The sequence below is a fragment of the Mobula birostris genome, chromosome 7 (genome assembly GCF_030028105.1).
Source record: "Mobula birostris isolate sMobBir1 chromosome 7, sMobBir1.hap1, whole genome shotgun sequence".
NCBI lineage: Eukaryota > Metazoa > Chordata > Chondrichthyes > Myliobatiformes > Myliobatidae > Mobula > Mobula birostris.
In genome coordinates this window covers 43,470,677-43,484,774 of record NC_092376.1, presented here as the reverse complement: position 1 = coordinate 43,484,774, position 14,098 = coordinate 43,470,677, and the positions used below count along the sequence as shown (strand labels likewise).

The following is a 14,098-nucleotide window of genomic DNA, read 5'->3' as shown; positions in this document are numbered from 1 at the left end:
TTGGATTGTAAACCTTGTGACTTTGAACTGCAACTCTTCTGGTTTTCACAGATGATAATTCATCTGTGTGTTTTCAGCATTCTACTGAACATTGTGGGCATGCTATGTTGGCGCTGAAACGTGTAACAACACTTCTGGGACTCTCCCCAGCATACTGTTAGGTGTATTGGCTGTAAATGCAACCAACACATTTCACTATGTTTCACATATGATAAATAAATCTGAATCTGAATGATACCTATAATGCACATTTTTAAATATGTGAAAATGTTTCATATCAGGTTATCATGTTAAGATTTATTTCAGCATGAAAAAATACTTGACCGTAGAGGTTTAGTTTGAAGAGAAATTATAGGATCTCTTGTTGAACATTTCAGCTAATTTATTATGATTAGCTGAAATCTTGTGCTTTATAAATTAAGATATAATAGCAGCAAGCAATATTAACTTGAAGTAAGTCATTTTCAATATATGTTAATGAATTTTGCAGTGAGAAGGGTGTAACTTACAGAAATAAGCAATTCCACGACTTAATTAATTCACTTACTTGTGTACAAATTTTTTCACCGGTTTCAAAGAGACATGGTACTTTTCAACAGTATAAACACAGCACAAAATAAACTGATTTTGATTGTCTAGTACATAAGGTCATAAAATGATTTACGCAGCTGGTTTATGTGCATGGAATTCTTTCATCCTTAACAATCCAGCCATTCCAACTGGTGACCTCTTTTGCTGGGTAACTAGAAAACTACCAATAACTAGTCTGGTATCTTGCATAATTGTTGGATAGCAACTGGAGCAAGACAGATGGGGGAGTTTTCTATCACGATTCATGATTTTGTGCTGCTTTGAGTGGGATTCGTACATGCTTGTAGCTTGTCTTTAGGTAAGTACAAAGTATACTGTTTAGCCTGACATAAAAATGGGTGCAGCTGTGATGCATATTGCATGTACATTTAACTTAATTAAGGAAGCAAGGATTGTGGAAACCCTTTAAAATTAATTTACTTTGGGGTCATCAAGGGAATGGCGGCATAAGGAAAAGGTCTCTCGACAAAAAAGAAGGTAATCGAATTTAGACAAATACTTAATATTGCATAACTATATTAATAAAAGGGGCAAGGATGATGTCTAAGAACAAGATTAAAAAGTCCACTCCGAAGGCTGATAAACATAAAGAGACGCAGCAAGGCGACGGGCCTAGCTCCCCCACGGCAAGCCAGGATGGAGATAATGAGGGGGAATCGGTGACTCTGTCCTTGATTCTCGGAGAGATTCGCGAGTTCCGACAAGATAACAGCAAACAGCTGGAAGATATTAAAGGAGAAATAGTAAAAACTAACTCGCGGATAGATGAAGCTGAAGTGAGGATTGTTGGAATTGAAGAGAAGCTACAAAACGCAGAGGAGGTGATAGCAGAAATGCTGAAGCTGCAAGACCAGCTCCAGTGGAAACTAATAGATCAAGAAGGCCGCTCGAGAAGGGAAAATGTGAGGATTTACGGAGTTCCCGAAGGAACTGAAGGTAAACCCGGATTGATGATTCCCTTCGTGGAGAAGCTACTTAGAGAGAACTTTGATATACCGGCCGCAAAAGACCTACAGATAGAAAGAGCTCACTGCGCGTTGGCACCACAGCCTCCAGCAGGCGCCCAGCCCAGATCGATTCTGGTCAGATTTCTCAGTTACAGAACGAAGGAAGAGGTGCTTAAAAGGGCATGGCAAAAGAAAAGTTTCATGTGGAACAACTATAAAATCAGTTTAGACCACGACTACGCACTGGGGATTCTCGCCAGACGGAAGGAATATATGGAAACATGGAGAGTCCTGAAGGAAAACAACATCAGATTCCAGACCCTGTATCCAGCTCGGCTGAGAGTCTTTTACGATGAAGGGACAAAAACTTACGCTACGGTGGAGGAGGCAACATTGGACCTGGCGGACCGGGGACTACCTATTAAAGTTATCACCCAACCGGAGTCGCTACTGGAGAGGATTCGGCAGAAGTCGTGGCAGTTAGTGGGGCGAGGACGCTCCACTCGAACCAGAGTGTCAAACTACAAGGAAAAGCTGCAAATATTCAGACGCGAATGTACAGAGAACACAGATTAATTAAGAGAAATGACTGAAAAGAGTAAATCGGACTTAAAGGTAAAATGAAAACTGGTAACTGAAAATAAACTAGACGGAATAACTTGAATGATAGCAATATGGTCGAGACATAAATAGGAGAAAATTCTCTATGATTATTCAAACTGCTGAGGGCCCTCTAACACAGGGTGAAGATAGAGGTCGGTGCTCAGGCCTCACTGTGGGAAGTCGGGAAAGATTTTCAAATGTTGCACGTTCAAAAATGTCTAGGGTGTGGTTATATGTTTTGGTATACTGTTGAGAAGGGATTGCTTACTGTTTGGTTAGAAAAGGAGAGTTTTTTTTTCTACTAGAGAAAAATGCAAACTGAATTGGTAAAAATAATTTCCTATAATGTTAATGGGGTTTTGAATCCAATTAAAAGAAATAAGATTATGTCTAAATTGAAAAAAGAGAGGGCACAAATAGCTTTCCTCCAGGAAACACATATGAGCCAATCTGAACATGGAAAATTAAATAGAATGGGCTTTAAGCATGTATTTTATTCATCATATAAATTGAGTCACAAAAGAGGGGTAGCTACTTTAATATCAAGTACTCTTAATTATGAACATATCTCAGAGACTAGAGACAAAGAAGGACGGTTCATAAAAATCACAGGAAGAATAGAAGGTACAGAAATAACATTGCTGAATGTTTATACTCCTCCAGGTTGTGAATGGTCATTTTATAGACACATTTTTGACCTAATGGTCAGTTCTCAAGGGGTAGTAATTTGTGGAGGGGTTTTAATATTAGATTAAATCCTATATTAGATTCTTCAAGAATAGTTACTCAGAATAAACCTCTGACTCGGAAAGTGAATTCATTGATGGAGGAGTTGGGAATTATAGATGTCTGGAGGGAATTACACCCTACTAGTAAAGATTATACATATTACTCTTTCCCTCATTCAGCCTATTCAAGGATAGACTATTTCTTTATCTTTAATACAGATAGACTCAGGATAAAAAACTGTAATATTGCAACAATTGATCTGTCGGATCATAGCCCAGTCTCTATGTCTCTAATCCTGGAAAGGAAAATGAGGAAAACACTATGGAGGCTAAACTCACATATACACAATAACCCAAAAGTAATGGAGAGATTAAGGGGAGAAATCAAAGAATATCTAGACCTTAATGACGCGGGAGAAACATCACCAGTGATCTTATGGGATACATTGAAAGCTGTACTGAGAGGGAAAATTATTTCCATTACCACTCACATGAAAAAAATCAATGCACAAAAATTAGCAGACCTTCAAGGAAAATTAAAACAACTTCAAGTTGTAGATAGCAACAAAAGTAATTCAAATCGAAAACAGGAAATTAGGAAATTGCAAAGTGAAATTGACGATATTTATACGTTGGAAACTCAAAGAAATTTTCTTTACCGGAGACAAAAGAATTATGAAGTAGGAGGTAAATCAGCTAGATTATTAGCATATAAATTACGAAAACAACAAGCAGACAATACAATTCATAAAATAAAGAATCCAAACACAAAGCTTGTGGAGAGTACAATAGGGAAAATTCAAGAGAGTTTTGAAACATATTATCAAGAGCTGTACTCCCAACCCCGGGCCCCCAATGAGCCCTATATAGACTGTGTATTGAATTTTTTAGATCTACCTAAACTTACAGATTTACAAAATGAAAGTTTATTAGAACCAGTAACTGTCAAAGAACTGAACGTGGCCATCTCTAGGTTAAAGGCTGGAAAGTCCCCGGGTTCTGATGGGTTTACCTCAGAGTGGTACAAGTTCCTGAAGACACAGTTAGCCCCATTACTACTTAACACATTTAATTGGATCTTGCAGAGAGGAGAAATTCCACCTTCCTGGAGAGAAGCGATTATTTCAGTTTTTCCTAAAGAGGGTAAAGATAAACTAGAATGTGGCAATTATCGGCCAATTAGTGTTCTTAATTTAGATTACAAACTATTTACATCTATATTAGCGCGCAGATTGGAAAAGCTTTTACCTGGCCTAATCCACTTAGACCAGACTGGATTTATTCAACAAAGACAAACACAGGACAACATAAGGAGAACTCTGCACATATTAGAACAGGTTAATAAGAACGAGACAGAGACAATGGTAGTAGGATTGGACGCTGAGAAAGCTTTTGATTCGGTTAGTTGGGCATTCCTATACAGAGTGTTAGGAAGATTCGGCTTTCAAGAAAAGTTTATTAAAGTAATTCAGACTCTATATGACAGCCCTACAGCCCGAATTAAGATAAATGGGGACCTCTCTGACTCCTTCATCTTAGAGAGAGGCACTAGACAGGGATGCCCAATTTCTCCTCTCCTTTTTGCGCTATATATTGAACCGCTTGCCCAACGAATAAGACAGAGCGAAATCGTGAAAGGTATCAAGGTGGCAGGGATTGAACAGAAAGTGGCGTTATTCGCAGATGATGTTTTGGTCTATCTGAGTGAACCAGAAAAATCATTTATAGGATTGTTTACACTGTTGGATGACTTTGGGAAAATACCAGGTTATAAAATAAATGTAAAGAAAATGCAGGTTATGTCCCTAAATTATACACCATCCAAAAAATTGCAGGATACATATGATCTTAAGTGGGAAGCTAAATCATTAAAATATTTAGGAATAACCCTGCCAAAGGATCTTTCAACACTGTCACAGGTAAATTATGGGCCATTCATCTCAGAGATAAAAGCAGATATGCATAGATGGAATCTTATCCCCTTTTTAAGTTTAAATTCAAGGATAAATACTGTAAAAATGAATATTCTTCCTCGGTTATTGTATCTTTTCTGTACTTTACCGGTTGAGGTGGATGATAATCAATTCAGGGAATGGGACAAATGGATTCCCCGCTTCATTTGGCAAGGAAAGAAACCTAGAATTCGATATAACACCTTACAGTTAGGGAAGGAAGGAGGAGGTATGGTTCTTCCTTGCCTGAGAAATTATCTTTATGCCTCACAGATAACCCCTCTGTTATATTGGTGTAATAGGGAATATAAGGCTAGATGGAAGGAAATAGAATTTGGATTAGTTGACAGTTTTCCTCTTCAGGCCTCAATAGCTGACAAAGGATTGATGGCCCAGTTGGAAAAATTTAAAAACGCTTGGATAAATCTTACATTAAGAGTATGGCAGAAGGTGGTTAATTCATGTGGAATTAATAACATGTTAAAACTCTTTAGATGGTGTGCATATGATACCGAATTCCTTCCCAACAGAGGAGACAAAAGATTTGAGCTATGGATAAAGAAAGGTCTTACAACCTACCTCTCATTTATAGATAAAAGAGTATTACAAAGGTTCCAAATCCTGCAGGACAAACATGGCCTAGAACATAATGACTTTTTTAGGTACCTTCAAGTACGAAACTATCTTAACCAGAGTTGTAGATATACAGACCTATCAACAGTAGAATTAGAATTTTTCAAGATTCTGAATTCGGCTTGCGGTTCAATACCTAGTAAATCAGTTTCTCGATTATATAATGCACTCTCCCATGCTAAAAATGTAAATACACTATATATTAAAGAGAAGTGGGAGAAAGAAGCGGGGTTGGTACTTTCAGAGGAGGCTTGGGGGAAAATCTGCAGCTTTCAATGGTCCTCGGCTAATTCTTTGACTTGGAGAGAACATTGTTGGAAAAACATTATAAGATACTTCAAGACCCCATATCAGGAAAAATATAAAGATACAAATGTGATGTGTTGGAGAAGGTGCGGCTCCAAGGAGGCAAATCATTTTCATATTTTTTGGGATTGCCCTAAATTAAGTCTATTTTGGGAAGGTATTCATAGAACATTAGTTAAGGTACTTAGGTCCCAGATACCTCTGAACTTTGAGATGCTCTATTTGGGACATGTATTGTTTCTTGAACAGAAGGAAGATATAAAGTTGCTGCAGGCCCTCTTAGCGGCAAGTAAGAAATCAATCACTAGAAAATGGCTAAATCCAATACCACCTACATTAGAAGATTGGTACGAAATTATCTTGGAAATATTTAAAATGGAAAAGTTGACTTACTCCCTGAGAACTCAAAAAGAAAAATTTTATCAAATCTGGAATAAATGGATTGAATATATAACCCCAATGCGAGCAGACTTTAGATGACTCTCCTAATGATTTATACTGCTCTTCTCATCAACACAGTAATATTGCTAACGTAAGCACCCCTAGTCTAAATGTTTGTTTTTTTTGTTTTCTTTTGGAAAATAGAGAATTAATACAAGTAAAGGGAAAGATTTGGGAAAGGGATAAAAAAATGAAAAAATTAAGTAAATAAGTACATAGGGATTGGATAATTATGTCTGCGGGCAGGAGCAAGCATGAACAAATTAGGATATAAGCACCTACAATGGTTGATACATAGGCTTATATACAACATTTTGGACCAGTGGAAATGGTCCAGAAGGGTTATATGGAAACTATTATTACCATTTTTCTTAACAACTAATTCCATTACTTAGCCTAATAGGTTAGATTTACCACAGTACATAATTATCTATTTAAATGTTTATCTTCCTTTTATATCATCTCAATGGGTACTTAAGAATGTATAAATAATTGTAGTTTTATACATATAAAAAAATGGAAAAGGTTATATGTGTGAAAAAAGTACATGATATTTGTGAATTCCTTATCCAAATAAAAATAAAATTAAAAAAAAAATTAATTTACTTTATAGTTATCACATATGCTTGGATCAGGAATATACAGTATGGTGATGTTATCGGGTAAGACTTGTGAAAACCAAATGATTTATTTTTGAGATGGCTTTCTTCATAATTTATTTGCTTGGTTAAATGCAGGTTCGACAGCATTTGCATTAAATTTAGGCGGAACCCCTGCTTCCACTGCATCGGTACCCACAGGCCTGACTTTGGGAGGGGCGTTAACTGGTTTAGGTGGCAACCTCTTTCAGGGTACAAGTGCCTCAACTGCAGGTAGGTAAGGTGTTATTGACCGATGGCGTTCTTGTAATTTTGTTTATGCCCATCTATGTACGGAGATGTATATTAGCATGAAGATATGAGCGGTTTCCAGATCTGATTAGATACTGGCCATATTTATTATAACCTCCGAAAGATAGCAATGAAGAGTGATGTGATTTTAAAACTAATTTGATTGCACAATTTGGGATTCCATTTCTTTATAAAAAGTGAAATTTCAATGCTGTTATTTACTGACGCATCTTAATTACTGAAAATTTCATGTATCTCACTGGAGGTTCACTTTCCTCATGCTTCGCTTGGTAATATTCTTTTACCCTAAGAGAAGACTTGTTCCAGAACTTCATTCATTTGGGCACTAGCCTCCTCCATTGAGATTTCCATTTATTAGACAAAAGCCCTCAGGAACATTACAAGTGCACTGGGTGCAGCCTTTCCTCCACTGTTCATCTGGGTGCAACTGACCTTTCTTCATTTCATTTTTTGCTTAAGAAACATCAACAATGGTTTACTTTCCCATTGTCTTGTCTTATACATCCATATGCTTACTCTCTGACTGCATTAAAAACAATGTGTGATTTAATTTGCCAGCAGAACCAAATTTTTATTCATATCTCCATTGTCTGATACATTTCATCCATTTTTGGATTTGCAGAAATTTCCTGCAGTTAAGTATTGGGTGGATATTGTAATTGATACTGCTCTTCATCACTATTTTCTCAACTGAAAACTGAAAAAGAACTGCAGATGCCAGAAATAGAAAATAAAAGCAAAAAGTGCCTATAATACTCAATAGGAAAGGCTGGATCTTTGGAATGAGAAAAAGCTATCATTTCCAGACAAAGATCCTTCATCAAAGCTGGGAAGGACACAAATGCTTGTTAAGCTGAAGGGAAGGTGGGGAAGAGTAGGAAACAGTTTACAGGAGGGAACTTTTCCCCATAGCAGAAGTATTAAAAACTTCAGGACATTGGTTTAAGGTGAGGTGTAAGAGTTTCGAAGGAGATCTATGGAAGAACTTTCTCATCCAAAGGATGACTCAAATCTAGAAAATCCTGCTTGAGTGGGTGGTGGAGTCAGGTGTGCTCGGAACATTTAAGAAATAACAAAATGAGCACTTGAAATACAAACAATCTACTGGAGGAATTCAGTGAGTTGAGCAGCATCTGTTGGAAAAGGAAATGTTGAAATTTTGGTTTGAAGTGCACATGAATATGTAGGCATAAAAGTAATTGGACCAAGTGCTAATTAACAGTAGTTTAGGTACGTCTTGATGGTCAGCATAGATATGGTAGGCCAAAGCGTGTTTCTGTGCTGTATGATCCCGTGACTAATTTTTATATTTTCAATTCCCTTCTAATCCTACCAATTAACTGAAATCTGTTTTCTCTTGGTTACCAAGAGAAGCAAAAAAGTATGATCATGGTGGCTTTGAATGGGAGAGAAAAAGAGCATGTCTAGGGACAAAGATATTCAAAACAAGGGTTTGTTTGAAATTGAGTATTCTTTCTATATTTACTTCTTCATTGTGTTCAGTATTCTCATGGCTTTTTAATTATTGGAGTAATAGAAAGCAAACTATTTCATATTTTAATTTGTATATAATTAGTTTTATGCAGTTCATAGTTTGTGCAATGATTACAAATAAAATGAGTGCTTTATGATTATTAATTTTTTTTTCTCTCAACTTTAGGACTTGGACAGCCACTAGGTTTAAATCTTGGTGTATCTACAGTTGCTCCCACCACTACAGCTAGTGAAGGACTTGGTGGAATAGACTTCGGTGGATCTTCTGATAAGAAAAGTGAGTGTCTCAGAATTTCTTTGCATGAGCTTCCTGCTGAAGTAACAATTCCTATTCTAACGTACACATTTCATATTGTTTCTTGGACATCAGATCAAAGTTCCTCCACTTGGGTTATATTATATTGCTATGAAGTAAACTTTTGGAAAGGGGCTGTCAGTAACTTGCTGTCAAATTCTAACAAGATAAATTGAATACAATACAGTGGAATATTAAAAGAAGTTCTGTTTTCTATGAGACTAACCCTTAATCTGAGATTAAGCCAGAGGAAGCAATCTGTCATTCATGCTCAAAATTGTTTAATTAAGATTACTTACTTTTCTGCAATCCAGTAAGTATGGGTGATTCTGGTATCATTTGTATGAAAGTTTCCTCATTTTAGGAATCCAGCTGCCAAATCTGCACTGCCTGCAAAACAGATATGTTCTGCTTTGGTGCAATGATCAGAGCTACACAAAGTTGTCTCAGAGTAAACACCAAAGATCAGTACAATAGCAGTGAGACTTGTTACTGTTGTAGTTAATACAGCTATACAGTGAGAGAGAATGTATGATTTGCTTTGCCAGCTGCTTGCTGTATGTTCGGGATAACATTCTGCATTTCACATACTGGTGTATGAACTATTACTAATTTCTCAATAATCATGACTTTTCTAATTAGCTATTCAATCGAGCAAAATAAATAAATAACCGTATATTTTCACATGCTTAATATTCTACGCTATAGTTGATTCTTTTGTTGCGGTTCTTTTTGTTTTCCCTGACAATTTTGTAATTATTATTCATGTATAGCATTCATTTTTAAAATAGTATTGAGGCATTAATCTTTACCATATTTGTCCTTCACAGATGATAAATGTTCAACTGGAAATAGAACTGAGTAAGTAAGTGTTTAGGTTTATGTGTGTATTTTTAAGCAAAAATCTGGGGAGCTTTGGTTAGTTTTTAAGGACTATCAGTGCTTTTGATATTACAGTGGATTTTGGTTAATTGGGATACCTCAGGACCAGTACATTTTGGCTCAATTAAGTGGCTGTCCCAATTAGCTGAAGTTTCACAGAAATAATTAGAAAGCTATAAAAAAAGACAGACTACCATTTAACTGAGTAACAAATTGTGTATTTAAATGAATTACAGAACAAATTAGAATATTACTGGTGTTACTATAGTACTGTACAACTGTATTAGTTCCTAATAGTTATTGATAGAGGAATTCGTGCAGTGTATGTGCCATGTTCTTTCGATTAAATGAATAAGATCAGTGCAGACGCCTAGTGCAGGTAAAGGTCTGCCTTCACACGATGCATCCTCCTAACCTTCATTTTCATTGTAGCAGTCAAGATGATTGTTGATGCCTTCTTTATAGTTCCTAACTTATTGAAGTAGTGAAATTGTTTCATTTTCACTGCCAGCTATTTCTAGGTTCTCCAAGCCTGAATGCTTGAAATCACAATGATCAAAACTGTGGGGCATTGTCTTGCTGCTTATTTCACACCAACTATCAATGACTAAAATCGCTGTGTTTTGAACACAAACACAGCAACTGGCACTATTTAAAACCCGTTCACTCGAAGCACAATGCAGTGTCTAACTTCCATGCAAGTGTACGTGACTGATGCTAGTTAGAAACTGTTCAGCATTAGTCTCTTGTCCCAATTAGACGGCATAGTGTCTCAAATAAATGAAGAGAATCCCAGCTATTTTCAGGATTACTTTTTGTTCTTTAAGAGTTGTCCCAAATAAGCAACTGCCCTGACTAACTAATAGCTCAATTAACTAGAATTCACTGTATTAAGTTTTGGAAAAAGATTTCATTAAGCTAGTTTTTTCTTTCATTGTCTGTTATTAAGGTAATTAAAAAGTAGAGTTTTCTTGGAGTTAAAGCATTAATTAAAAGAGTACGGGTGCAGAGTTGTGAATATTTCCTGTAAATACAGCTATTATAGATGTCCATTTGCCTTGGTAAGCCAATGTTAAAAATAATAAGGAACTGAACTAAGGAGAAGATTTCACAAGAGTAAATGAAAGAGAATCAAAACTATTTTGACAGAAGTAGAACAAAGGATATGGTGAGTCTTTGCTGTTGAATTTTCAGAAACAAAATAAACATTCTGCATTAAAAGGCAGTGAGCATTACAACCTCAACCCAGTCCACAAAAGTAGTTTCTAATGTACCTGACTCCACATTATCATCAGCCGTTGTCTAAAGCCTGACTGTTTGTTACTAATTGAAGAGATCTTTATGTGGTTTGTATAGTGTGCGTGCACAATCTGCCACTTGAATCCAGTGGCATTGGAAGAATTCAAACCAACATCTAATAGATTGCTGTTATTATTGAGCTGCTATTATTATTCAGCCATGCAATTCAGTCGTGAATTGCCATATGCAAACATTCCATTAGACCTTGTAGCGGAAATTCCTCACCCATTGCTTATGTCCTATACAAAGCACAACCTTCTCCCTTCTTCAAGTTTGCCGTTACCAGTTCTTTGAGCCTGCTACCAAGTCTGCATCTTACTTAAATTGCAACTTAGCGATCTTCCTACTACTTTGAGTCCTGTTGGACTGTATCAATGTAAGTTGTCCCATTTGCACATCTTGAGAAGGCGGTGTGTCAAGAAGGCAGCATCCATCATTAAGGATCCTCGCCATCAAGAACATGCTGTCTTTTCATTACTGTAGTCAGGGAAGAGGAACAAGAGCCCCAAGACGCACGCTCGACATTTCAGGAAGAGCTTCTTGCCCTCCACCATCGGATTTCAGAATTGTTTGTGAACTCATGAATACTACTTTACTATTTCCCTTTTGCACTCTATTTATTTCATTTTTTATTGTAACTTATTTCTTATGTATTGCACTGTACTGCTGACATAAATAAGCACATTTCACAACATGTCAGAGACAATAAACCTGAGACATATAAGAAACACATTTAATACAGCAAAAAAATACAGCTGGTAAAAATATTGCAGATTTGTGAGAATCTGACATTTTAAAAAAAGGAAATTAAGTTTCAGTATTCATAATGTTAGATGATGATATTCAAATATTAATGCAAATATGTTCATAAATTGCAGTCATTGCAAAGGAGTTCTTGCAGCTGTGTTAATATTTTTCTTTTTTTGTCTTGCAGTGAAAGCAAAGCTCTTAAGGATGAAAACTTACCACCTGTTATCTGTCAAGATGTGGAAAACTTTCAGTGAGTTTGCTTCCTTAGGCTTACAAACAATCATTGACTCATTGTTTTATAGCATGAGAGCATTTAAAATTATGAATTTTCTTCACATGCCTACAGGAAATTTGTAAAAGAACAAAAACAGGTACAAGAAGAGATCAGCCGAATGTCTTTTAAAGCTATGCTGAAAGTACAAGAAGATATCAAAGCATTGAAACAGTTGCTGGCTGTTGTTGCCAGTGGACTTCAGAGGGATTCACTTGCCATTGACAAACTCAAGATAGAATCTGCACAGGTAATTTAAAAGTCCCAGTAGTTTCTAGCATTGAGTTGAAATAAGTACAGTGCGATCATGTATGTTATTTCACTTCAAACCCAACACATTTGTGACTTCAGATGTAAAAATTAGAGATTCATAATGCTTAACTTATATTGTAGAAAAAGTTTTAACTGATTTTTCTTGCAAAATATGGAAGAAATTGGAATGCAAGGAGAGAGGACAGTGTACTTCAAATCAATAAACTAAACATTTTTTCTATCTATTGATGACAATTTAGGGATTGAGATAGTATCATAAAATAATACCACATAAATGAAAATCATTATGCTCTCAACAGAAGTTGCATTTTTTTTCCCTCTTGAGTTGTGTTGGTTGTCTGAATAGGCTTTGGCTTCAAGGCCTTATTCATATCCTCCCAATAGATTCTACTCATTCACAGGATATGGATGCTGGTGGCAAGGCTGACATTTACTGTTCCTGTCTAATTATCCCTGACTTGAAGAATCAGTTAAGATTCAGCCATGTTGGCAGATCTGGAATCACACGTGACCAAACTGGGTGAGGGTATTTGATAATCTAAATGTTTATCCCAGGAAAATAATTGAATGGGAAATTCACAAATTGCATTTCTTTGTTCGCATTGGGAAGGAGCAGAAATCAGATACCTCATCCTGCTCCGGAATAAAAACTATCCCACTAAGCTGCTCTTTGAAGAATGGAAACCTTGCCAATGGAGTTCCCCCGATCCCTCTTCCACTTCTCTCCCCTTGAAAAATGGCCTAAAATAGCAGAACTTTTTTTGTGACACACACACACGAAATGCTGGGGGAACTCTGCAGGTCAGGCAGCATCTATGGAGAGGAATAAAGAAATGTTTCTGGTGCTTTTTAGGTGGGTGAAAGCTTCGGAGTTATCAGGCAGAGAAAAAATGGAGAAATAAAAACAGCTGACACTGACAAAATATTGGAGCAGTCTCAAAAGAAAGGCCCATTTAAATCTGATAATATTTTGCTTTTCACATAGGAGCTTAAAAATGCTGAAATAGCACTAAGAACGCAAAAGATTCCACCAGGACTTCAGCATGAAAATACAGCACCAACTGAGTAAGTCAGTGAATTTCTCTTAAACAGTTTATTTGCCAAATCATTCAATATATGAATGAAAGTTTTAAACTAAAATCATACTCTTCGTTAAAAAATGTTAGTGATACACTTGCATGTTTCCCGCACGAATTAAAAAATAAGATTTATTACAAAACAGGTACTTTGCAGACGAATCAGATGCTCAAATTGAAATTTGGCATTTTTATTATTGCTGTGTCTAGTTTCACAGTCGGTGGAAGGAATTGGTGCTATAATGTTAGCTGACCAGAAAGCAGAATGCCATTTATGAGAAATAGTATGACATAGTTTTCTGATTGTTGCATGCCTCCATCAAGGCTGGTACTACATCTGCATGGAGACACTTCAAGTAACCTTCTTCCTTTACATGCCCATACGGTATCTCACGTATACCACATATGACATGGCATAGTGTACTCGTGTAGATCTGGTGTCAGAAACCATCTCCTGGAGGAAGCACAAACCACTATGGGGAAAGAAAATCCATCCCTACGATGACATTGTATTATTCCTGACAAACCTGAATGATTTTGTTTTGATGTGGCAATTATATGTTGACAGAGAGATGTCATTGCTATTTATATAGCCACCTAGAAGCCTTTTAATGAACCTTTTAGCTGAAATTCGTGGAATTAAATA

General features: G+C 36.4%; 1 protein-coding gene across 4 annotated transcripts in view; it reads left to right on the top strand.

The window, feature by feature from the left end:
• The window catches only part of nup58 (nucleoporin 58), a 70,245-nt gene that overhangs the window by 9,219 nt on the left and 46,928 nt on the right, over nucleotides 1-14,098 (top strand). For all 4 annotated transcript variants that reach the window (XM_072263020.1, XM_072263017.1, XM_072263018.1 and 1 more), the window contains exons 5-10: nucleotides 6,939-7,073; nucleotides 8,773-8,883; nucleotides 9,732-9,762; nucleotides 12,017-12,082; nucleotides 12,179-12,353; nucleotides 13,362-13,441. In XM_072263020.1, coding sequence (XP_072119121.1) covers nucleotides 6,939-7,073; nucleotides 8,773-8,883; nucleotides 9,732-9,762; nucleotides 12,017-12,082; nucleotides 12,179-12,353; nucleotides 13,362-13,441 — 598 coding nt within the window. The remainder of the gene's footprint in view (nucleotides 1-6,938; nucleotides 7,074-8,772; nucleotides 8,884-9,731; nucleotides 9,763-12,016; nucleotides 12,083-12,178; nucleotides 12,354-13,361; nucleotides 13,442-14,098) is intronic.